Source organism: Orcinus orca, chromosome 1 (genome assembly GCF_937001465.1).
Source record: "Orcinus orca chromosome 1, mOrcOrc1.1, whole genome shotgun sequence".
NCBI lineage: Eukaryota > Metazoa > Chordata > Mammalia > Artiodactyla > Delphinidae > Orcinus > Orcinus orca.
Window position 1 is genome coordinate 95,316,201 of NC_064559.1, and position 27,263 is coordinate 95,343,463.

Here is a 27,263-nt window from a genome sequence, read left to right on the forward strand (position 1 = left end):
AAACGACTATTTCCCTCAAAAGCCTTCCTGCTGAACACATAATTATCTTCTGTGATCTAATTAAAGTGTTCTGTCTTCCACATGGACTCCTCCCCCAGACAGAATTAGCCACTGGCTTCTTCGTGCAGACACAGAATTTCAGAAGTACTGTCATAATCCCTAAAGCACTTCAGATGCTCATCTGGTAGTTTCCCCTTAAGAAGCTATAAATCCTGGGGAATGATAACTGATGAACTCTGTAATCTCAGAACCGTGTGCTGTGGCTGTCATTTCAACATTAGGGAAGAGAAGAAGGGAGGGAGTAAAGAAAAGGATGAGGGAGAAAAGAAAAAAGCAAGCGTGGAGACACACACTCCAGCCTAAAATAGGCCAAGACCATCTGTCCTTCTTTTAAAAATTTGCATTTTACCTATCACTGTAAAATTAACACATACCACCCCAACACACTCAGCTGGAGGATTGCTCAGGAAAACCTGCAGAACGTTTCCCATTCTTCTGCTGTCCTCCTGTGCTCTCCCTCCTCTCCTTCCTGCCTAGCCCACCCTCTCGGCAGCTGGCAATTCCTCCCTCCATTTGAAGGCCACAGACAGGAAACGAGTCAACAAGAAAATAAAACCTCAAAGAAGGAAAACTGAAGTGAACGCCTTGCACCACATCACGTTGCAGAAAGCCATTTCAGTAGCAATGAACAACAGAGAGCGCTGAGGGATAGCCACCTTTCACCTCGGAGATCACAGAAAGCCCTGAAGGTACTCTTCCTGTTTTAGGTTTCCCAGATAAGCATCTGAAGTACTATAGGACGGAGCCTGCATTTCCAATTTTAAAAGAAAATGTTGGTAGAGATAATATTGGGGTGAGGGACGCTTCTAATGATCTGATGATTTAAATGACTGCTTTCTGTAGGCAGGCCCTGGCTGGGTGGAGATGGGTCTGGGCCAAGCAGGAGAGTGAGAAGTTTTGAGGTAGAACAAGAGACCCCCTGAGGGAATGTCCTCCTTATTGAGTCTCATTCCCAGGGTCCTGTTGTCCTGTTCGTGTCACCGGGTGGATCCCAACCAGAGAGGTGGGGTTTCATTTGTCAGCGTTCAGATTCAGGAATCAAATGACGTTTCCAGAAGAGGAAACTGATGAGTAATAGGCTTGAGGGGTGGGGAGAAGGGCTGTTTATTTCCTCTCTTCAAGTCAACTAGGTCCCCTTAGGGCTCTGATATCTGTGGTGACTTGTCTACTCCAATGCACAACATGTGGCAGCTGCTACCACCAACGGCTCTGCTGTTTCTAGGTAAGTCAGAATCACCCTGCCTGGGAGTTGAGCTCAAGATGCCCTGGGTTCAGCAGACATCCCTTTTCAGGCAAGGGATGAGACCCCTACCAAGGGATAGGACCCCTTACCATGTCTATAGATCTAGATTTAGCTTCTAGGACTTCTAGGATTTAAGCTTCAAGCGTTAGAGATGTGGAGAATTGCTGGCCCTGATTTGGGCATAATCAGGAGGTGAAGGGGGACGTGAGGTCTCCGTTACTTCACCCCTCTGGGTCTCAGTTTGTCTATCTATAAACTGAAGAGTATGGACTAGATGGTCCTGAAGGTCTGTCTCTTCCATTCTCACATTCCAGTGCTCCTCTCTAAGTCTTTTAATTTCCTCCCTTTCCAGGGGACTTGGGGTGAGGTTGTTTTTATGGTTTGATTCAGGGATATTTGATCTGCACCCTTAATCTGGGAGTTCGAACGGGGACCACAGAGTAAGGGAATGGTGTTGAAAACAGGGGTTTGGGTGGACAAGGGAGTAGGAGGCACAGACATCGGAGACCAGAGGACAGGCAACGGGAGAGCTATCCACTATATTTATCTTGATTCTTGGGAACACAGGCCTGCCAGGGCAGAGGTGGGCAGGGGAGTTTAAACTCACTCCACACTCCAGTCACCCCGATCTCTGCTGCTACTCAATATCTGTTTCACTCTTTTTTCTTACAGTTTCAGCTGGCACGCAAGCTGGTGAGTTTGCTTAGTCGTCTTGGATGGGTCAAGTGAGGAATGTAAATGTGCAATAGCCACAGGGTATTAGGAAATGTTCTTTGCATAGGAAGTTGCTGATGTGGGGCTGGCAGGGGTAATTCCCCCAACACAGTAGGGCTTGGCCCTATGCTTCTCTGGCCAATTTTGCTCAAGATAAAGAGAGACCAAGAAGGAGGCCAGGGCTTCCCTGGTGGCGCAGTGGTTGAGAGTCCGCCTGCCGATGCAGGGGACACGGGTTCGTGCCCCGGTCGGGGAGGATCCCACGTGCCGCGGAGCGGCTGGGCCCGTGAGCCATGGCCGCTGAGCCTGCGCGTCCAGAGCCTGTGCTCCGCAATGGAAGAGGCCACAACAGTGAGAGGCAAAAAGAAGGAAGCCAAGCCTCTCCAAGCCAATATGCTCAGACTGAGTGCTATGCTGAGGCTGAGTTGCCAACTCTCGGTTCGCAATGGGTTTTGAGCCTCCCTGGGAATGCCAGTGTAGGGCTGGCTCATTTCCTGCCCTTATCTACATTCTCTTGACTCCTCAGCAGACCTCCCAAAGGCTGTGGTGCTCCTAGACCCTCAATGGGACCGGGTGCTCAAGGATGACCACGTGACTCTAAAGTGCCAGGGGGACTACCCTCTTGGAGACAATTCCACACAGTGGTGGCACAATGGGACTCTCATCCCAAACCAGGCCTCCAGCTACTTCATCACAGCGGCCAAAGTTGAGGATAGTGGAGACTACAAGTGTCAGACAGGCCTCTCCACACTCAGCGACCCGGTGCAGCTAAAAGTCTACATGGGTGAGTAGGTGAAGGGGAAAAGGGAAATCACCAATAAATGGTAAAACACGAGGCCCTGAAAGACTTGGGAAGCACCAGAAGATGATGTTCCTGGGGCTTAAAACTAAGATGAGATGATCTGTAGTCCTACTGAATTATATCAGATTGTAGTCCTAGCTATAAGTAGGCCTTAGGTAAAAATTCAAAACCTGGGGCTTCCCTGGTGGCGCAGTGGTTGGGAGTCCGCCTGCCGATGCAGGGGACACAGGTTCGTGCCCCGGTCGGGGAGGATCCCACATGCCGCGGAGCGGCTGGGCCCGTGAGCCATGGCTGCTGAGCCTGCGCGTCCGGAGCCTGTGCTCCAAGACAGGAGAGGCCACAGCAGTGAGAGGCCCGCGTACCGCAAAAAAAAAAAAAAAAGTCAAAGCCTGGCATATACTACAGGGCTGCTACACTGCACAGTTCCAGGAATCAATATTCACATAGAATACATACAGCATGAATGGTGTCATCTGAAGGTCAGGGCATGACACTGATGCTCAATAATAGTTACTGAATAAATTAATGAATCCATTTTAGGACCTCAGTCTCCTCACTCTCAGACACACAATGCCCTAAGCTACCCCACAAGCCATCCCTAATTCACCACAATCTCTCTCTCTCTCTTCCCATCAATGCCACACTCAAAATATACACTTCAGCATAAATTTGGCCATGTGATAGCTCTCCTAATAGAGATATATGTACACATTCAGGCTGCATATTCATCATGGAATCAGTCTTTGTGTATTAACAGAATCCACTCATTAGATGCAAGTAGAAGAAGTATTTTGGAGGCAAGAGATCTCTCCTGGTGTCCCTGAAATCACACCACATAGCCCGGTACCTGCAGCATCACCTTGTTAAGCCTGACTCTATTTTCATGGCTGCCCCATCTGTATATTGTATGTGAGTGGAACAAGTCTGGAGGGGAAGGAGGGCCTAATGAAGGTGGACCTGCAACAGAATTCCATGGAATCTGAAGCTGCTTTTCTTGGCTTCTTTGCCTGACTGTGTCACTTAGCTGACATTGTTCTCAGTCTACAGAGTTACAAAGAGGAATGTCTATTATCTAGCTAGGTGAGAGATAGATGGCCACCTATGATCAAATAAAATGGGGAATTACCAACAGGAAGCAATAGACAAACCATATCTGGTAGTTATTAGCTTGTCTTAAACTTGGCTCTAGAAACTGACTTTAGAAGTCTAATCAGTGAGAACTGTTTTAAACTGTGACCAAGAGCATTAACTTCAGCAGGCAAACTCCTGATCATTCTTTAGGACCCATTTCACTTATCTCCTTCTCTGAGAAGCTTTCCTTACTTTCTTTGGGCAGAATTTCTTTGCTCCATTCTCTTTGGTCCTTCAGTCCTTTGTTCTTAGCCTGTTGTAGCACTTATCACACTGTATTGTAATTATTTCTATGTCTGGATCACAGGTTCTTTGATGTGTCTTAGTCATCTGGGTATCCCCAGTCTGCACAACATAGTAAGTGCTCAATAAAATATTAGTTTAACGAATGTACATATGGACATTCACTGAGTCCATGACAGCCAGAATGGAACAAGAATGTTCCCCCCCAAAGAAACCAGACCATACATATACATATAAGATTACATAGGTAACCCCTGTTAATATTTAAGTCCATGTTTTTTCTTTTTTTCTGAGCATACATACTTTTTGTATTCTGTCTTTTTAACTTAACATTGTCTGATGAATGTTTTCTCATGTCATTTTAAAATTTCTATGCAATATCATTTTTCGTTATTCAGGCCAACTTCCTGACCACAATTTCAAGTTCTCTCTGTGTGTGTGGAGCCTGGTTACTTGGCAAGGCAGTTGTGAAAACAAGTATCTTGGTGACATAACATTCTCTCTCTCAGAGGCTGTGCTCAGTAATGAAGATGGCCTTGCTGAGACGCTGTGGCCCTTCAGGAACCACCAATTACCATCAGCACTACCACGCATGCTTTTGTTTCCCCTCCCTGACTTTTTTTTTTTTTTTAAGATTTAACTTAATTTTTTTCTTTTTTGGCTGCACGCAGGCTTTCTCTAGTTGTGGCAAGCGGAGGCCACTCTTTGTTGCAGTGCACAGACTTCTCATTGCAGTGGCTTCTCTTGTTGCAGAGCACAGGCTCTAGGCAAACGGGCTTCAGTCGTTGTGGCACCCGGGCTTCAGTAGTTGTGGCTTGTGGGCTCTAGAGCGTAGGCTCAGTAGTTGTGGCGCACGGGGTTAGTTGCTCCGTGGCATGTGGGGTCTTTCCGGACCAGGGATCAAACCCATGTCCCCTGCATTGGCAGGCGGATTGTTAACCACTGCGCCACCCGGGAAGTCCCCCCTCCCTGACTTTTATATTGAGGTTTCCCTCATGATTTCTGCAGCCACTCCTGTGGCCACTCAGTAACCTTCTTCCTGACTGTCTGCAACAGTCTTCCAATATTCCTACAACTGTCCATTCCTTCTGAAGTCTACCTTTCCTTTAATTGGGCAAATCATCATTTTCTAATACAATGTTTACTCTTTGATCTAGAACTTACAATGGCTCCTTATTACCTGCCATAGCAAATCCAAGTGTAGCCATTAAGGACACTGCAAATTGCTTCTCACCTGCCTCATCACTTAGACCCTATGCTCTAACCTTATGTTTTGACCATGTGTGTGTCTCTCCCTCTCCACCATTAGACAAAATTTCTTGGTGTGACTTGAGCTCTCTTGCAGGGCCCAGTTGGCTTTTTCCCAAAGAAAGCTATGTAAGGATGGCTCCCAGTCTGGCTTTCCATCATCCCCCAGGATCTGGGTGGTGAGCATCCCCTTCACAAAAGCTTTGCACTGAATGCTGAGGCCTCCTGGGCCTGTGTTCTCTTTGTGTCTTTCAGGCTGGCTGTTGCTCCAGGCCTCTCGGTCGGTGGTCCAGGTGGGGGAGCCCATTCAGCTGAAGTGTCACAGTTGGAAGAAAACTACTGTACAAAAGGTTCAATTTTTCCAGAATGGCCGAGGCAAGCAGTTTTCTTATCAGAATTCTGACTTCTACATTCCAGAAGCAAAACTTGAACACAGTGGCTCCTACTTCTGCAGGGGGATTATCGGGAGTAAAAACGAGTCTTCAGAGGCTGTGAACATCACTGTTCAAGGTAAGAGATGTGCAGAGTGCATCTAAAGGGCCCAGCGCACCATGTGTGGGGACTCTGCCTTCACACTGGGAAGATGAGTTGGGAGGAGATTGCTGACCGTTCCACAGACGTCTTTACAAGGGTCATTCACTCTGCAATGTGACAGCAGGTGCGGAAGTCACATTTCCTCCCCCATAAATATGCCTGTCCTTACCTCATTCTAACTATATCCATAATGTTATCTGTCTCTATCGTGCTGGCCCATCATTACCTGTTCTCCTTTCCCCTCCAAGCCTCAAGTCATAGCCAAAAGCGAAGCTGGCAGTAGCGCCTCACTTTCTCACAGAAAGACCCATAACCTGTGTTCTGGCTCTGCTGCTAATAAACCATGTAACTGTGGCCAGTTAGACTCTCTGAACCTCAGTTTCCATTTCTGTAACAAAGACATGCTGACCTTTATTGGGCATCTTTCAATGTGCTGGACACTGTGCTGAGTGCTTCTTCACATGCAACTAGTCTGATGATCATAGTAACCCCTCACAACAACATTAAGAGATCGGTAACATTGACTCTACAGATGAAGTAACTGGGTGGAAAAAAGGGAGGGGGGTAATTAATGTGTCTCCAAGGGCACAGCAAAGATTCGAAGCCTGTATACTGAACCACCAGATAAAATGAAAGGATTGGACAGGCGCCAATGTCCTGTGACAGAATTTTGAATTCCACTAAGTCACTTAGAAAACATCTCCAGTCTCTGTAGTACCATCCTCCAGGGTCAGAGATCCCCTGCCACCGTGCTCCTGGACTTCCTAATTTCACAAAACTTCCACCTGTAATCAGACTAAGATGTTTGTTGTAAGCAATTTACATGTGGTAAGACAGCAAGATAGCCACACATCTTCTGAGATTTTAACAAAACAATGCCATAATTTGTATAAAAAATAACTTCATCACAATTTAAATTGAAAATAAATACTCTCAAATAGAGAATGAGAAAGCAAATAATAAAGAAAATGGGGGCAAAATGCCAACAATTAGTAAATCTAGGTAAAGAATATATGAGAGTTATTTATACTTTACTGGTAACCTTTTTTTTAAGTTTGAAATTAAATCAAAATTAAGAGTTAAAAAAATTAAGACTAAAAATCCACCCTAACGTTACCAGTTTATAGACTACAGTGAGGAATGACTTTAAAATAACAATATTAAGGGCTAAGAGGTTGAGAACAAGCAAATTCTACCTCTTTCCATTTTGGGTTATTAGTTACTGAGCCGTGATAAAGAAATATTATTGGGCTTCCCTGGTGGCGCAGTGGTTGGGAGTCTGCCTGCCGAGGCAGGGGACGCGGGTTCTGTGCCCCGGTCCGGGAAGATCTCACATGCCGCCGCTGAGCGGCTGGGCCCGTGAGCCATGGCCGCTGAGCCTGCGCATCCGGAGCCTGTGCTCCGCAACGGGAGAGGCCACAACAGTGAGAGGCCTGCATACCGCAAAGAAAAAAAAAAAAAAAGAAATATTATCAATTTTCTGACGGTAAGTAGCAGATTTCAAGGGTTCACTTTTTTTTTTTTTTTTTTTAGATTTCCTTTAGTGGGGTAAAAACAATGAGTATTATTTTGAGACACAAGAGAAAGTTACTGAATTAAGAAATAGTGTTTTCACACCAACTTAAACTTTTTGACTACTTTCAGAATTTCACACAAAACCCAGCTACAACCTACCTTGCTCAACGCTATGTCACATACCTCCATCAAACATGAAAACACTTTTGCTCAGGTAGCATTAAGATCCAGACTCAGTGGGAGGAAGCTATGGCTTTCCGCCAGACTCCCCCATGTTCCTTAGAATCTGTCTCTTAGCAGGTGTCAGAAAGACTTTCCACCGATGACCTCACTGTTTATTCCAAATTTCTGCCTTAACAAATGTCATTTTATTCTCATCCCTCTGCTTCTCCTATTAGGTCAAGAAAAGCCACCCACCAGCTCATCATTCTTTCCACCTTGGCACCAAATCACTTTCTTCCTGGTGATGGGACTCCTGTTTGCAGTGGACACGGGACTGTATTTTTCTGTGAAGAGAGCCCTTCGAAACTCAAAGGAGGACTGGAAGAATGGCAAAGTCACATGGACTCAGGGCCCTCAGGGCAAATGAGGGTAATAGAAGCAGCACCCCCATCCCATGGGGGTGATAAAAGAAGCATCTCTGAACCTCTTTCTAAATTCACAGCCCCACCATGCCCAACAGGCATCTCTGGGAGCAGCAGGAAAATTACACCTCAGACTCTAGGCTGACGGTCCTTCACCCAACTCTGTTTTCTCTTGGTCTCCTATGGAAAGGAAAGGACTGTGATCTTCAAGTGCCAACAGTGAAACCCCAGTGAGCAGCTGCATTACCAGGAATAGAAGTCTCAGAGCGACATGGATGCTTTCTCTATTCTAACCATTCCGTCCCAGCAAAGCAACAATACAGACTCTTGATGATTACCCTTAATGTATGAATATTGTCCTTAAATAAATGGATATGTAAATAAGAGAATTCCTGGTTGAGAACCAGCTGGGTAGTAGTCTGCATCTGTTGCTTCAGGGCTGGCTGCCTTCAAGGCACCCTAAAACTCCTTCTAGACAGACTGTGGGTATGTCTGGGGGGTCTAGGGGAGACAGCAGAACCATTGAAGGGGGTGGCTAAGAAAGAGCAGGGTAGTCCAGGAAAGACCAGAGAAGACCACCACCTGGGCTGTCTTCCTAGAATATGAGCCATGGTAGATAGAGGTAAAAGGAAATCACAGAGGTGACGTCGAATAGAGTTTTTCAGGGGAGCCCATGTCAGAATTGGGATGGTCTGCAAGTATACAATGATCAACCCTCTTAATGTCATGAGTAGGAAATGGTCCAGGAAGGGGTGTAGGGGTTGGAGGATTTAGAAAAGAAAGCACAGAATAAGGCCATTGGAAGGAGAGCAACATTGTTGTCCCGGATTAAGCCCAGTGAACAGAGATACCTCCGCATCCAAACAGAGAAAGCATGAGAAGAAGTCAACCACAACTGCACAGGAAGGAATGGGTAGGAGGTGAGAATGCTTTTACTGGGCACAACAGTGAGAATTAGAGAGCAGTGGCAGGGACTATAAAACCAGCTTTTCCGTTTTAGTATCTAATTCAGATATAGCTTTGATCACATCATCCTTTAAACAAATGTTGGGTAACCAATATTAAATGTACTGAACTCTACTGAGTTAAATTATGAAACTTTGAAATCCCTCAGCATGTCAGTAACAATGGAGTAGAGGTGGAGAAGGCAATCACTGCTTATCACAGTGATAAGCTATCTCTCTTTGTGTTTCAGAAGTTTTAAATAGAACCATTTCTTGATTTCAGTAAGGCATTTTACAAGATCCTGCTTCTACTGTCAGGCAGAAGATGGAAAAGCCATGGTAATAAAACAAGAATGAAAAAAATCCTTTTTTCCTCCCAGTGTCCAAAATTCTATCAGTGAAACGGAGCAGGACCCTATGGTCCTTGTCCCGCATGTCCTCTGCCTGCCTTTTGTCTGTGGAAAACCTTTAGCCAAAGAATAAGTTTAATCAGAGAAGTGAGAAAATGCAGAAACAAAGGAAAACAGTCAAAGGAGACCAAATTATAATAGTTTAGTCATTAAGCGTAGTCAAGGACCTTTATTTCCTTCTCAGAGGCTATAGATAATATTCTGAGCCATTTCCTGTGAGGTGTCTTATAGTTACTGAAACCCGACCCGGTGGAAAGAGTTAACTACATGATGTCCAGATTGTAGCCATGACAAAATTCCACAATTTTGGAATTGTGGGATTCCAAGAATTGGAACTGCCACAAGAATTAGAACTGCCACAATTCCAAGAATTGGCCTCACGGAAATGGGAACAAACCGACCCTCAAACTGAAGACGAACCGTACTTAAAACAATCGAGATGATGCTGCTTAGACCACCCATGACCAATTTCAAGATGACTGTCAGAGCTGACTGTGCTGTTTCTGCATGTAGCCCCCTCCCGCAGCCTATAAAATCTCTTGCCCACTGATTGTCAGTGAGGGGAGTCGGCCTTTGGACACGGTCCACCCCTCCCCCCAGGTTGCTGACATCCAAAATAAAGCAAACTTTCTTTTCCACCAGCCTTGCCTCTTTACTAGCTTTTGAGCGGCGAGCAGCCCGACCCCACTTTCGGTTACATAGGGATTAGTTTGGGTTGATGAGGAACCCCTCTCGTCTCAGCAACCATCTCACCACAACTCATATGAAGTAGTCAGCTTGCTAATTCACCAAATCTTGTTGGGACAACGGGGCAAAGGGAAAATTTCATAGGTGGTATTGGATAGGAGGATGAATGAGAATTAGAGGTAGTTTTAGAGCATGGTGCAGGAAAGAGCTAGTAAGGAGGTGGGGCCTGGGCAGAGGTATCTGGCCAGCCTAATTGTGTCAATTATGAGCTTTATGCCAAGACAATTCAAGCCTGGTATAGGAATATTAGATGAGATTCAGACATCAGACAAGGGCATTTGGAAATGCTGAACATTCAGCTCACATTTATTTAGTATTTACCATGTGCCAAGCTTGAGTTTAGGTGCTGAAGATACCGAGATGAACGACCCAGGGTCATTCCCTGGAGGAACTTTCATTCTTAGTGAGAAAAAAAAAAACACGTAAATAAAGAGAGAATGGGGCTTCCCTGGTGGCGCAGTGGTTGAGAGTCCGCCTGCCGACGCAGGGGACACGGCTTTGTGCCCCGGTCCAGGAGGATACCACATGCTGCGGAGCGTCTAGGCCTGTGAGCCATGGCCGCTGAGCCTGCGCGTCCGGAGCCTGTGCTCTGCAACGGGAGAGGCCACAACAGTGAGAGGCCCGCGTACCGCAAAAAAAAAAAAAAAAAAAAGAGAGAGAATGAAGAAAGGGCTGCAGAAAAGAGGCTTAATTTTTGGTGTTGTGGTGATGGATGACTAGGAGTTTGCCAGACAAAAATGAGAAGCACTGAAGGCCCATATGGGCAAAGATTCAAAAGCCAGAGAAGGGGGTCAAGAAAGTAGTTTGGTTCTGTTCAAGTCTAAAGAGTCAGTGAAGGAGAGGAGAGAGTTCAGGGGCCAGATTATGAAAGGCACTGCCTTCCAAGCTAAGGAGGTTGTAGTCTACCCTGCAGGCCATTGAGGGATTTTAAACAGGTCTTTTCTAAAGAAAGCCTCTCTGGCAGCTACCTGGAGGCTGGAAAGGAGAGGACAGCTGAAGACAGGAAACTGCCTAGGCAGCTAGGTAGTTATTGCGGTAACCAAAGGGATAAGTATTGAGGAAGTAAATGTCAGCAGGCTGAAGAGGAAGATGGTTATTCAAATATTAAGAAGGTAGATTCTCCGAAAATTGGAAACCAGCAGGACGTAGCATGACTAAGGGCCCAGGGTCTGGAAACGCCCATTTCACAAGTTAGGAAATACAAGTACAAAGGCAAGGCAGGCAGATGTTGGGTAAAAGATTTCAGTTTGGGATTACAAATACTCACTTCCTCTGGCTGGTAAGTATTTTTAAAGCATCAGTTTCATGATGCAATTTTAGTAGAACCTTACTTGAGCAAGTAAAAATTGTATTGCTAGTTGCAACCTTAATCACGTAGACTCGAAACTTTTAGCAGAACACGTGGTAGAGTGGACGGAACCCGAGTGGAGTGACACTGACAAGTCCCGGGATTCAAAACGGCCGAGATTTCATTGCTGGGTGGGCTCAAACCACCAGCCTTTCGGTTAACAGCCAAACGCACTAACCCATTGCGCCACAGAGACAGACAGCAAACTTTAGTTTACTGACAAATAACCCCGTAGTGTTCTCTGTGTCTTCAAAGTATTCTGGTTGAGGCTGCCATAGGAACCGGTGGAGCCATCACGTCCCAGCGCACCAGGACACTTAGTAGCCCCGAGAGAAACGGGTCTTTTCCCCTAGGACCTGCGCTAGCATCTGCTAAGATCTGGGACAGAACTCACTTTCTACCCGGAAGATGCTAAGAAAACGAGAGCAGCCGAGAACGAATGGACGAAGGGTCTTTGGGGAACCCAAAATGAATGCTCTCTGTGGGTTCACGAGTTCACTTGGTTTTAGCTCTGAGAAGTATATCAATATACTTTTTTGCTAATCTAGACAATTGATGCATTCATGTGTACGTGCGCGAGTGTTAACTTATAATAAGCTTATGATTGTGAAATTTTAAAATACTGCATCACATGTCCCATCAAGTCCGGCAGAATGTTATATCTAAGTAAGGAAGCGTAACATAACAAAATTAATCTTCAACCCCAGCTGTTTTGAAAGGTTTCTACTAGCATATTAGGCACCCAGACAGGACACAGGATTTATAAATGCCTGTAATTTAAGGACTTTCACTCTGACATAATCCACATCCAACTGCCCGAGGCCCTTTTTCCAACATAATCAACCTAGGGATCCTGGTCAGTGCTGGGCCTAATAAGTTTCTCCTATTCTCTACAGCTTAGAGAGAAGTTCCTCTCTTTGTTCTCTTCTTAACAGCCACGGGCTTCGTCAATCACATCACCTCCACCCCAGGCATACCCAACCCAGCTACCACACCGGTTCCTGGCCGCACCCAAGCACACGTAAGCAGCCATTTTCTCTGTTGCCCAAGCCCCAGGGCGCCTCTGAACCCTCCACATAGAACCACCTTCTTCCTTCTGCACCACCATCCTCTTAATTAGTGGGTTCCAGTTTAGGTGCAGGTCAAAGTTTTCAATGATTTCCAGTGAAATGAGAATACACACAAATATAGAGATGTATGTGCATAAATATATGTGTGTGTGTGTGTGTGTGTGTGTGTGTGTGTGTATCTCAGATAAGTTTGCTAAATGACCTCTAAGCTGGCATTGCTTTTTCACACTTTAAATTTTTGTTTTTAAATGTCCTTTCTTTTATAAAATTATGATGAGGATAGATGATAGTTGATGTGGCTGCGATTGTTTTATCAATTTCCTAACTTGGCAAAATAAAAAGTTAGCAACCCTATATTGGTCACCAGCATTTGGGGGAAATTTTTACTCCTCTGTGAAGTCCAAGTTTGGGAGTCACTACTCTCATCTTCATCTCCTTTATTGGATTGGCTGCAAAAACTAAAAATAACTTTCAAGTTTATTCTAAATATACATATATTTCCTATGCTTCACTTTGCATGTACACATTACAGCAATCCAAAAGAAGGGGGAGAAAAGAGTCAAAGAAAAACTGAGGCAAAAAGAAAGTACAAAATGGGGTGGTAAATAAATCCAAACTATATCAGTAATCACAATAAATATAACTGGAGAAAACTTGCCAGTTAAAGACAAAAGTGGATTTTTAAAATACATTTTATTTTGTTTAGAAGAATGACATTAAAACATAAACAGAAAGACTGAATGTAAAAGAATTGCTAAAGATATGTCAGGAATATTCTAACGAAAAGAAAGTTGGTAGTCGGTATATAGCTATATATCAATAATATCAGACAAAATAAAGTTTAAGAAATAATGCCTTACTAGGGATGAAGATGGTCACCATATGCTAATAAAAGATTAAACTCACGATGAACATATAATAATTCTAAACACATATGTATCTATTAAAATAGCATTAAAATATAAAAGCAAGAATTATTATACCAAGAGGAAAATTGACAAATCCATCACCACAGTGGGAGAATTCAACATACTTCTCTCAGCATTTGATAGGTCAAGCAGAAGGGAAATAAAAGCATATAAACACAGTTAACAAGCTTGATTTAATAGATATATATAGAGAGAGAGAACTCTGCAACCAATAATTATTGGTTATACTTTCTTCTCAAATGTACCTGGAATATTTATGGAAATTGACTTCGTATGAGTCCATAAAACAAGTTTTAACGTACTCATGGAATTGGCACTACTACATATGTATCTTTGAACAGAATGAAGTTTAACTCAGAAAGCAATTACTGTACAAAAAATAACTCTTGAAAACCTCACGTATTTGGAAATTTTAAAAACCCCTGTTTTTAAATAACTCAAGGATCAAAGAGAAATTGAATGAAAATTGAAAAATACTTAGAGAAGTAATAAAAATATAACATACCAGAATTATCGAATGCTCAAGGTTTTACATGTGCACTTGGGAAAAGGAATACTGTACTAACCATCAATGTTTAGCATATGTGTTAAACAGTATTTTCTGTTAAATCTGTTAGAAAAAAAACAACAGAAAACTTCTGAAATGCAATTAGTCCTGTTACAATGAGGGAAATATATAGCTAGTAACTCTTCTGAGTGGTCAGTGCCATACCAGTTAACCCCTCAGAAAGAATCATCCTCTGGGTTCTGCTTTGGCTCTCCCTAGACACCCCAGAAACCCACCCCATACCACTGCTAGCCAACTCTAAGTGACTGTAGGCAGTCACTTCCAAGGAGGCCACTCAATGCCTCCCAACCTGCAGGTCTAATTTAAGCCAGCCTACTGCAGGTCCTGGATATAGGTCCCTGTCCCTGTACGTCTCCCAGGACAGGGCTACCTGAACCATGGTACAGTTAATAAGTGCCCAGTGTTTGGCCCCCCAAGACAGTGGCTACCCACCACTACTCAGTACACCTCTGTAGTCACCCTTGTTTGTGGCCACTTGTGGGAACTGCAGCCTCCACGCAATCTTGGCACCAAGAGAGTCAGGGAATAACAGAGAGAGCAGGCAGGCAGTAATAGGTCACAATGAAGGTATCAGCCAGGTGTTGTGGCCTCTGCTGGCACTCTGGCACTGGAGCATAAGAAAAATCGGGGGCTAAGGGATGACTGAGGTGCACTTGTTCTCTTTTTCCATCCATGTTTTATTTCACCTTCCTTTCCTGTGACGAGGTTTTGTTTTTGTTTTTGTTTTTTAATCCCAAACATCCTCCCACCATGGGCATTAAAATTTGTTTTAGTAATAAAATGAATAATTAATGCTTGTGCATTGCCAAGCACCATTCTAAACATTTATTAACTCATTTGGGAATTGTAATTATCATCATTATCCCCTTTTACAGATGAGGAAACTGAGACAGAGAGCCAAGATTCAAACACAGGAAGTACCACAGAGCCCATGTGTTTAACCACCACATTATGTTGCCTCACCCAGCCTGAATGGCTGAGGTCAACCTAATTATACATGTCATTCCAATAAATGATTTTTGTATAATACAGATAACAGATATATAAAACCTTAGACAATATTTTAAAGGCTAGAAAAAAAATGTTAATAAAATTGCTGTTAGTTCCACAGAAGATGACAAGGGATTCAGTATCAACACCCATCCTTTCCTAATTTTAGGAAAAAGTTTTCTGCTTATTGAGACAAGTTACCTAATGACTATCAATTTATTGGAAAGGGATTGGAGGAATTTGATGGATTTCTCCTATGTTAAACCAGGGCTCAGGTAGCGGCATCATTTATCTAGTGACAGCTGTATAAAACGAAACCAACAATTATTAAAATCAGCTAATTTGGAGATGAGTAAAAAGATTTAACATAGTGTTTGCCCTTACATTACCCGGAAATTAGTTTTATAAGATACACAAACACACTTATCTATATATATAATTAAAGAATAATAGAGAATATTTGAAACGTATATTCTTTTTTTTTTTTTTAATATTTATTTATTATTTTTTTATTTTATTTATTTTTGGCTGCATTGGGTCTTAGTTGTGGCACACAGGCTCTTCGTTGTGGCGCACGGGCTTCTCTCTAGTTGTGGCCTGCAGGTTTTCTCTTCTTTAGTTGTGGCATGAGGGCTCCAGGGTGTGTGGGCTCTGTAGTTGTGGCACATGGGTTTCAGGGTGGATGGGCTCTGTAGTTTGCAGCACGCAGGCTCTCTAGTTGAGGCATGCAAGCTCAGTAGTTGTGGCACGTGGGCTTATTTGCCCCGCGGCATGTGGGATCTTAGTTCCCTGACCAGGGATCGAACCCATGTCCCCTGCATTGGAAGGCAGACTCTTTACCACTGGACTACCAGGGAAGTCCCTGAAATGTATATTCTTGTAACTGTTTTAAATCTTCAGAATACCATTCCTAGCTCGGTGTTTCAACATAAATGAATGCCATAAAAGTAATATTTAGTGGAAAAAATGCTAGTTGCAAAAGAATACATACCACCTGCTACCAGTTGTATAAACTTTAAAAGTGTGAAAATACAAATAATATATTATTTGATAACACATACACATGTAGTGAAATTTATAAAAGCCAAAGGAATAATAAATATAAAATCCAAAATAAGACTCCTTATTGGGAAGGAGAGAAATGCATCAAAGAGAGAAACATAGAAGGCTTCTTCTGTTCTGTTTCTTTCTTGAGCAGGGTATTGAAATACAGAGGTGCTCATTTTATTATTTTCTACATTTTATATTTATAATGTGCTGTTTTGTGTGAATTGTTCTGTTAAAATTTAATCTTTGTTAATGCAAACTAGCCTTTCTGCTTAAGATCTGGGAGGAAGGGGCTTCCCTGGTGGCGCAGTGGTTGAGAGTCCGCCTGCTAATGCAGCGGACACGGGTTCGTGCCCCGGTCTGGGAAGATCCCACATGCCGTGAAGCGGCTGGGCCCGTGAGCTGCGTGTCCAGAGCCTGTGCTCCGCAACTGTGAGAGGCCCGCGTACCGCAAAAAAAATGATCTGGAGGAAAATAATAGCATTTAAGTGGACAATGAGAGAGAAGCAAAAAGACTTTATCCCCATATTTATGGACAAACACCAGATCTAGATAGATTACTTAGATTACTCTCATTCAAAGATGAGCACATAGAGTTCTTAATTGCAAACAAGATAATCTACTCTAGCTTGTTTAAATACAAAGTATTTATTGAGGGGTACAGATAATTAATGAGGCATTGGGAAAACTGAAAAAACAGACTCCAGGCCGACTTCCAGGAATAACTCCCCCAAAACTACTCTGTATATTGGACTACCACACTATACAGTAAAACCTGCTGCAAAATAAATTTAAAAGCTTTCACAATCTCTAGTTCTATAACAAAGCAGTATTAGCCACTATTTATATCAGCAAAATTATATTCCTGCCTCTCTCCCATGTAACTCCGCTCCAAATCAAAATCTCACTAAAGTATATCTGTTTGGTGAAAGTAAATCATATCTGGAACCCCAGTTGCAGAGGAACCTAGAAAATATAGTTCGGCTTTCCAGCCACTACAGCACAGGCCACTACAACAATGCCAGAATGCCATTGGAATAGGTGTTGAACAAATCAATCCACATATCCACTGCAGTGAGTAAACTGAAAAAGCAAAAATAAAATAAGATCAACGCCAAATTAAAATAAAAGCAAACAGACTTCCCAGCTCCACCCTCAGTATGGGACTTTTAGGGTTTGAGGGGATCGAAAGCTCTAAAGAACTAGGTAGTAGTGGGCTACGGATGTGGTTATGGTGTGATAAGCTGTGGCAAGGGTCTGTGCATGTTTTTGTTCGTAAATGACAACCTGTGGGGGGTGGGGAAAGGGCTCCAAGTCCTTGTGTTGGACTCCTCCTCCCAAATTCCTGTGGAAAAGATCCAATCAGTGTAATAGAGAAAAGTTTGTGTCATCCCAATCATCCTCAATATCTAAGAGAAAGCTTGCAACCTCCTGGATTCGTGATTAACATCTCATGATCCAAGGTGGGTCTGCTGTCAAACTGTTTTGGAAATCAGAGCGGGACATCACTCACATAGCTGAATATCAAAAATCATGTGCAGGAAATGACACAAAGGACAGCAGAGTAAAAGAGTGTAAGCCTTTGACTCACAATCAGCTACAATATCCAAAAGGAAGCTCGATATCTTCTAGTTTCACCACTGTTTCATGGATCCAAGCTGGGGCTGGAGTCAAGGATGTCCCAGAGTTTTTGTTTTGCTTTGTTTGAGGAGGATGGATGGGTTAGTACACATCAACGATGTCAAATCACTGATTTCAAATCAGTGATTGGGGGGTGGGCTATCGGATAAATTGAACAGAGAACCATCAGGTGGAGAGATGGGTAGAGGTATGGACTTACCTTATGTTATATCTCAAAATAATTTCAAAAAGAATTAAAGAGATAATGCCAAAAAGTAAAAACGAACAAAATTACTATGAGAGAATAAAGGTTAAAAACTGATCTGATATCGGGGTGGGAAAGACTTTTCTATGTATATAAAAAGTTAAGAAAGAAACTATTAGGAAAAATATTTGACTACATGAAATTAGAAACTTCTGAACTTCAAACATTATGAATAAAATTTAAAAGCGATTCCAGTTTCCATAATGGAAGAATAGTTTTCATAGGACTAACCATTCCACAGATAACAGTGATAAATTCTGGACAAAATATTTAAAAAACAATCAGTTTGAAGGCACTGAAGAGCAATTAAATTAGATAGAAAATAAAGAGGATTCAAGCCTTGGAAGAAGTAACCACAATGTGGAATATCTTCACTCTGAGGGCACTCACCAGTCAAACCCTCAGGCATATAAACTCATGCTGAAAACCAGTCTTATAGCTCATGCATCAGGGTAGAGTTTAGAGCTGCCAAATTGGCTAGAAATTAAAGGAGTAAATTTCAGAAAGGAGGGAGCATCATTAGGGAAAAGCAAATCCACAAATGAATCACCTGTCATATATTTGACTCACCCTTGAACCTGATATGTACTGATTTGAGGGAGGCCAGGGTGAAAATAGTAGCTGGAAGGCTAAAAGACTACTGAGCAGAGATTTCAAGAACTGCCCCACCAGAGGAGGACAAAACACTGGAAATGACATAAATGTTCAAAAATAGGAGATTAAAAAAATTACGGTGCAGCCATATAGTATAACACAATGAAGTCATTAAAGTAATGTTTTAGACTAATATTTAATAAATATAGAAATATTCACATGTTTAAGTAAACATTCAAGTAGCTTATAAAAACAGTATGTACCGTATGATTCCAACCTTGCATTTTAAAAATGCCAGAGATAAACATACAGCAAAATATTAATAAGGATTTCCTGGATGATGAAAATATGAGTGCCTTTTATTTCTTCGTGATTTGCTTATTCTCCATATTTTCTATAAGGACTATATATTACCCTTATATTCAGGAAAAAATATTATCTTTTTTAAAAATTAGCATATAGTATGTACCAGGTGCTAGTGCAAGGCACTACTTCGAAGGACTCTAGGGCTGCAAAGCGTCTCAAAAGCTGTACTTCGGGGCTTCCCTGGTGGCGCAGTGGTTGAGAGTCCACCTGCCGATGCAGGGAACACGGGTTCGTGCCCCGGTCCGGGAAGATCCCACATGCCGCGGAGCGGCTGGGCCCGTGAGCCATGGTCTCTGAGCCTGCGCGTCCGGAGCCTGTGCTCCCCAACGGGAGAGGCCACAACAGTGAGAGGCCCGCGTACCGCAAAAAAAACAACTGTACTTTGGCTCCTCCATTTTACAGATGAAGAAACCGCAGCCCAGAGAAGTTAAATGACTTGCAAAAAAGCAAACCATTCGTTAATGATAAACAAACAAGCAAACAAAAAAAAAACAGGTCTTCTGATTGTCAGTGTCTCATTTCTCTGTATCTGGTTTAGACATAAAATCTTCGTTTATTCCTCATCACCCCTTGTAGGGGAGGTTGTTTCATAAAGTTGCATACTTTCATGTGGTATGGCAGTAGAAAGAGTGTGGGCTTGAGAATTTAGGCTGTCCCCTACTGAATAGCAATATTCACAGGAGGAAGAAAGAAGGAGCGCCTAGAGAATCGTCTATAACAAGGAGAAGGAGAAGATAAGGAAAGGTGGAATCTGGAATACAGGGCTTAAGGCAGAGCCTGAATCCTGGGTTGCTCTTCCAGAGGGCAGCAGGAAATAATGGGGATGGGAAAAGATACACTCAGTGGCAGGCCCATTCAACAGCAGATCAGGTGGAAACGTGATTGCAGGATTAATGATCCAATGCATTTAACGCAGAACCAGGGTCAAAACAACCATACCTACTAGTACTCTTGCCCACCATCCAGGAAATTCACATGCAAGAGACGTTCTCTTGGAGAGAACCCAAAGTTGTTTAAGATTAGTTTTTGTCTCGGCAATGAGAGAGAACAAAAAGTTCTTCTATCTCCCCATCTGGGAATCGAACGCCAACCTCCTACCTGACAAGCCAGGCCAGGCCAGGCCACTCACCAGTATGCCGACGAGGAAAACAACAGGAGAGGGTTTTAAATCATTGCTTAGGAAGTTACTTCTAAACTGCCATAGCAATTCATTCCTTGAAAGACGGTTGGTTGCTGGCCAAGTTGTTATTTTACTGTATCTAGACTGTCAGGTCGCAACTGAAACATAATGGGAGATCCACAGGTAGTTTAAAATTTCTAATAGCCACAGTAAAAAGTAAGAAGAAACAGGTGATAATTTTAAATATATATCTGACTTAACCCAATATTATGAAATATTATTTCAACATGTAACTAATACACAAATATTAATTAGATTTTGTTGTTGTTCTTAGTTTTCAAACCGGTAAGTATTTTACACTTACAGACAGCACATTTCTACATAGATGTTAAATTTTCATTGGAAAAACTTGATTAATATTTAGATTTCATGACACTTACAGTTGAAAAAGTGGATTTACATACGAAAGCTGTTCCTAAGGTACTTAAACGTTCTGCAATAGCTGGATTGAGTATCTGTTTACATTTTTACGTCGATTTGTTTCAATTAATTAATTAATTACAATTAATTAATTTCAATTAAATAGGCTTAAAAATGCAATTCCACAACAGCCAGCTCTACCCACTACCAGTCCCTCCCATCAGGAAACTTGCACAAGCCTCTTAGATAGCCTCATCCACCAGAGGGCAGACAGCAGAAGCAAGAAGAACTACAATCCTGCAGCCTGTGGAACGAAAACCACATTCACAGAAAGATAGACAAAATTAAAAAGCAGAAGGCTAGGTACCACATGAAGGAACAAGATAAAACCCCAGAAAAAGAACTAAATGAAGAGGAGATAGGCAATCTTTCAGAAAAAGAATTCAGAGTAATGATAGTGAAGATGATCCAGGACCTCGGAAAAAGAATGGAAGCAAAGATCAAGAAATGTTTAACAAAGGCCTAGAAATTAAAGAACAAGCAAACAGAGATGAACAATACAATAATTGAAATGAAAAATACATTGAAGGAATCAATAGCAGAATAACTGAGGCAGAAGAACGGATAAGTGACCTGGAAGACAGAATGGTGGAATTCACTGCCACGGTACAGAACAAAGAAAAAAGAATGTAAAGAAATGAAGACAGCCTAAGAGACCTCTGGGACAACATAGACACACCAATGTTCACATTATAGGGGTCCCAGAAGGAGAAGAGAGAGAGAAAGGACCCGAGAAAATATTTGAAGAGATTATAGTCAAAAACTTCCTTAACATGGGAAAGGAAATAGCCACCCAAGTCCAGGAAGCACAGAGAGTCCCATACAGGATAAACCCAAGGAGAAACACACCGAGACACATCGTAATCAAACTGGCAAAAATTAAAGACAAAGAAAAATTATTGAATGCAGCAAGGGAAAAATGACAAATAACATACAAGGGAACTCCCATAAGGTTAAGAGCTGATTTCTCAGCAGAAACTCTACAAGTCAGAAGGGAGTGGCATGATATACTTAAAGTGATGAAAGGGAAAAACCTACACATTCAGATTCAATGGAGAAATCAAAAGCTTTACAGACAAGCAAAGCTAAGAGAATTCAGCACCACCAAACCAGCTCTACAACAAATGTTAAAGGAACTTCTCTAAGTGGGAAACACAAGAGAAGAAAAGAACCTACAAAAGCAAACCCGAAATGATTAAGAAAATGGTCATAGGAACATACATATCGATAATTACCTTAAACGTGAATGAATTAAACGCTCCAGCCAAAAGACACAGGCTTGCTGAATGGATACAAAAACAAGATCCATATATATGCTGTCTACAAGACACTCAGTTCAGACCTAGGGACACATAAAGACTGAAAGTGAGGGGATGGAAAAAGATATTCCATGCAAATGGAAATCAGAAGAAAGCTGGAGTAGCAACACTCATATCAGATAAAATAGACTTTAAAATAAAGAATGTTACAAGAGACTAGGAAGGACACTACATAATGATCAAGGGATCAATCCAAGAAGAAGATATAACAATTATAAATATATATGCACCCAACATAGGAGCACCTCAATACATAAGGCAACTGCTAACAGCTATAAAAGAGGAAATCGACTGTGACACAATAATAGTGGGGGACTTTAACACCTCACTTATGCCAATGGACAGATCATCCAAACAGAAAATTAACAAGGAAACACAAGCTTTAAATGACACAATAGACCAGATAGATTTAGTTGATATTTATAGGACATTCCATCCAAAAACAGCAGATTACACTTTTTCTCAAGTGTGTATGGGAACATTCTCCAGGATAGATCACATCTGGGGTCACAAATAAAGGCTCAGTAAATTTAAGAAAACTGAAATCATATCAAGCATCTTTTCTGACCACAATGCTATGAGATTAGAAATCAATTACAGGGAAAAAAAGGGAAAAACCCAAACACATGGAGTCTAAACAGTACATTACTAAATAACCAAGCAATCACTGAGGAAATCAAAACATACCTAGAGACAAATGACAATGAAAACATGACGATCCAAAACCTATGGGATGCAGCAAAAGCAGTTCTAAGAGGGAAGTTATAGCTATACAAGCCTACCGCAAGAAACAAGAAAACTCTCAAATAAACAATCTAACGTTACACCTAAAGGAACTAGGGAAAGAAGAACAAGCAAAACCCAAAGTTAGCAGAAGGAAAGAAATCATAAAGATCAGAGCAAAAATAAATGGAATAGAAACAAAGAAAACAATAGCAAAGATCAATAAAACTAAAAGCTGGTTCTTTGAGAAGATAAACAAAATTGATAAACCATTAGCCAGACTCATCAAGAAAAAGAGGGAGAGGACTCAAATCAATAAAATTAGAAGTGAAAAAGCAGAAGTTACAACAGACACTGCAGAAATACAAAGCATCCTAAGAGACTACTACATGCAGCTCTATGCCAATAAAATGGACAACCTAGAAGAAATGGACAAATTCATAGAAAGGTATAACCTCCCAAGACTGAACCAGGAAGAAATAGAAAGTATGAACAGACCAATCACAAGTAATGAAATTGAAACTGTGATTAAAAATCTTCCAACAAACAAAAGTGCAGGCTCAGATGGCTTCACAGGTGAATTCTATCAAACATTTAGAGAAGAGCTAACACCCATCCTTCTCAAACTCTTCCAAAAAATTGCAGAGGAAGGAACACTCCCAAACTCATTCTATGAGGCCACCATCACCCTGATACCAAAACCAGACAAAGATACTACAAAAAAAGAAAATTACAGACCAATATCACTGATGAATATAGATGCAAAAATCCTCAACAAAATACTAGCAAACAGAATCCAACAACACATTAAAAGGATCATACACCATGATCAAGTGTGATTTATCCCAGGGATTCAAGGATTCTTCAATATACACAAATCAATCAATGTGATACACCATATTAACAAACTGAAGGAGAAAACCATATGATCATCTCAATTGATGCAGAGAAAGCTTTCGACAAAATTCAACACCCATTTATAAAAACCCTGCAGAAAGTAGGCATAGGGGGAACTCTCTTCAACAAAATAAAGGCCATATATGACAAACCCACAGCAAACATCATTCTCAATGGTGAAAAACTGAAATCATTTCCTCTAAGACCAGGAATAAGACAAGGATGTCCACTCTTACCACTATTATTCAACATAGTTTTGAAAGTCCTAGCCATGGCAATCAGAGAAGAAAAAGAAATAAAAGGAATACAAATTGGAAAAGAAGAAGCAAAACTGTCACCGTTTGCAGATGACATGATACTATACATAGAGAATCCGAAAGATGCCACCAGAAAACTACCAGAGCTAGTCAATGAATTTGGTAAAGCTGCAGGATACAAAATTAATGCACAGAAATCTCTGGCATTCCTATACACTAATGATGAAAAATCTGAAAGTGAAATTAAGAAAATACTCCCATTTACCATTGCAACAAAAAGAATAAAATACCTGGGAATAAACCTACCTAGACAAAAGATCTGTATGCAGAAAACTATAAGACACTGATGAAAGAAATTAAAGATGATACCAACAGATGGAGAGATATACCACATTCTTGGATTAGAAGAATCAATATTGTGAAAATGGCTATACTACCCAAAGCAATCTACAGAGTCAATGCAATCCCTATCAAATTACCAATGGCATTTTTTACAGAACTAGAACAAAAAATCTTAAAATTTGTATGGAGACACAGAAGACCCCGAATAGCCAAAGCATCTTGAGGGAAAAAAACAGAGCTGGAGGAATCAGACTCCCTGACTTCAGACTATACTACAAAGCTACAGTAATCAAGACAATATGGTACTGTCACAAAAAAAGAAACATAGATCAATGGAACAAGATAGAAAGCCCAGAGATAAACCCACGCACCTGTGGTCAACTAATATATGACAAAGGAGGCAAGGATATGCAATGGAGAAAAGACAGTCTCTTCAATAAGTGATGCTGGGAAAACTGGACAGCTACATGTAAAAGAATGAAATTAGAGCACTCCCTAACACCATACAAAAACATAAACTCAAAATGGATTAGAGACCGAAATATAAGACTGGACACTATAAAACTCTTAGAGGAAGACATAGGAAGAACACTCTTTGACATAAATCACAGCAAGATCTTTTTTGATTCACCTCCTAGAGTAATGGAAATAAAAATAAACAAATGGAGCCTAATGAAACCTAAAAGCTTTTGCACAGCAAAGGAAACCATAAACAATACGAAAAGACAACCCTCAAAATGGGAGAAAATATTTGCAAACGAATCAATGGACAAAGGACTAATCTCCAAAATATATAAACAGCTCATGCAGCTCAATATTAAAGAAACAAACAACCCAATCCAAAAATGAGCAGAAGACCTAAATAGACATTTCTCCAAAGAAGATATACAGATGGCCAAGAAGCACATGAAAAGCTGCTCAACATCACTAATTATTAGAGAAATGCAAATCAAAGCTACAATGAGGTATCACCTCACACCAGTTAGAATGGGCATCATCAGAAAATCTACAAGCAACAAATGCTGGAGAGGGTGTGGAGAAAAGGGAACCCTCCTGCACTGTTGGTGGGAATGTAAATTGATACAGCCACTATGGAGAACAGTATGGAGGTTCCTTAAAAAACTAAAACTAGAATTACCATATGATCCAGCAATCCCACTACTGGGCATATACCCAGAGAAAACCATAATTCAAAAAGACACATGCACCCCAATGTTCATTGCAGCACTATTTACAATAGCCAGGTCATGGAAGCAACCTAAATGCCCATCAACAGACGAGTGGATAAAGGAGATGTGGTACATATATAGAATGGAATATTACTCAGCCATAAAGTGAACGAAATTGGGTCATTTGTAGAGACGTGGATGGATCTAGAGATTGTCATACAGAGTGAAGTAAGTCAGAAAGAGAAAAACAAATATCGTATATTAACGCATATATGTGGAACCTAGAAAAATGGTACAGATGAACCGGTTTGCAGGACAGAAATTGAGACACAGATGTAGAGCACAAATGTATGGACACCAAGGGGGGAAAGCGGCGGGGGGGTGGGGGTGGGGGTGTGATGAATTGGGAGATTTGGGGGGAAAAAAATGCAGTTCCTCAGACGCACCCACCAGTTTCAAGTGCCCATGAGCTTGTAGCTACTGTATGAGTCTCGCAGATATAAATCCATGGCCCCTTTCCGAGGCTGAGTTTCAGACAAGACATCACAGAATCCAGAAGATACAAAGATTTCTCACAAGTTGGCAGTTTAAAAAGGATGGCAGTCCCCAACAAACACATGAAAGAATGCTCAACATCATTAATCATTAGAGAAACGCAAATCAAAACTACAATGAGATATCATCTCACACCGGTCAGAATGGCCATCATCAAAAAGGCTAGAAACAATAAATGCTGGAGAGGGTGTGGAGAAAAGGAACACCTTTGCACTGCTGGTGGGAATGTGAATTGGTACAGCCACTATGGAGAACAGTATGGAGGTTCCTTAAAAAACTACAAATAGAACTACCGTATGACTCAGCAATCCCACTACTGGGCATATACCCTGAGAAAACCATAATTCAAAAAGAATCATGTACCAAAATGTTCATTGCAGCTCTATTTACAATAGCCCAGAGATGGAAACAACCTAAGTGTCCATCATCGGATGAATGGATAAAGAAGATGTGGCACATATATACGATGGAATATTACTCAGCCATAAAAAGAAACGAAATTGAGCTATTTGTAATGAGGTGGATAGACCTAGAGTCTGTCATACAGAGTGAAGTAAATCAGAAAGAGAAAGACAAATACCGTATGCTAACACATATATATGGAATTTAAGAAAAAAAAATGTCATGAAGAACCTAGGGGAAAGACAGGAATAAAGACACAGACCTACTAGAGAATGGACTTGAGGATATGGGGAGCGGGAAGGGTAAAGCTGTGACAAAGCGAGAGAGAGGCATGGACATATATACACTACCAAACGTAAAATAGATAGCTAGTGGGAAGCAGCCGCATAGCACAGGGAGATCAGCTTGGTGCTTTGTGACCGCCTGGAGGGGTGGGATAGGGAGGGTGGGAGGGAGGGAGACTCAAGAGGCAAGAGATATGGGAATATATGTATATGTATAACTGACTCACTTTGATATAAAGCAGAAACTAACACACCATTGTGAAGCAATTATACTCCAATAAAGATGTAAAAAAAAAAAAGAGGGAAGTTAGGAGGGAAGGTAAGAGAGGAAAGAAAGCCTTTAGAATCTAATCCCTCCAAAATGTTGCTGGGCAGAGAATGAGGCCCCCAGGGTATATAAGGAGGTCAGGGGAGAAAGGAAGGTTTCGCTGCAGTTCTTAGTTTCAGTTCCCAGTTTCTCTCAAGCTTTAAAAATGTATTGCACGCCCTATTTCTCGCTCTTTTCAGGAACTTGCTGAGGGTGAGAAAACATAAGTTAAGTTGCGTTGGCCGGGAATCGAACCCGGGTCAACTGCTTGGAAGGCAGCTATGCTCACCACTATACCACCAACGCAGTTACGCTTTAACCTCTCAATTACATATATAAGTATACTACTGGCCCTGATGTCACAAATGGCTTTTGGTATTGCTTTATATCCGAGATCCCAAGGCACACAAAACCTTTTCTCGGTGAGGATGGACCC

The 27,263-nt window shown here is 41.7% G+C and overlaps 2 protein-coding genes and 1 non-coding gene across 25 annotated transcripts in view; 1 reads left to right on the forward strand and 2 right to left on the reverse strand.

Moving 5' to 3' along the window:
- Positions 1–27,263, reverse strand: part of LOC101283030 (low affinity immunoglobulin gamma Fc region receptor II) — a 214,320-nt gene that overhangs the window by 146,135 nt on the left and 40,922 nt on the right. The gene's annotated exons all lie outside the window — the stretch shown is intronic.
- On the forward strand, positions 1,141–10,069 carry LOC101270000 (low affinity immunoglobulin gamma Fc region receptor III-A-like). 2 transcript variants are annotated; one of them, XM_012537527.3, is made up of 5 exons: positions 1,141–1,282; positions 1,976–1,996; positions 2,547–2,801; positions 5,697–5,951; positions 7,889–10,069. In XM_012537527.3, exons 1-5 carry the CDS (start codon positions 1,234–1,236, stop codon positions 8,077–8,079), a joined length of 771 nt encoding a protein of 256 aa, XP_012392981.1. In that variant the 5' UTR covers positions 1,141–1,233; the 3' UTR covers positions 8,080–10,069. The 2 variants fall into 2 exon arrangements, with proteins under 2 accessions (XP_012392981.1, XP_012392980.1); XM_012537526.3 differs by having other exon boundaries at positions 1,143–1,282; positions 2,544–2,801.
- On the reverse strand, positions 27,062–27,133 carry TRNAG-UCC (transfer RNA glycine (anticodon UCC)). Its single transcript has one exon. It is a non-coding gene; the product is annotated as a tRNA-Gly (tRNA).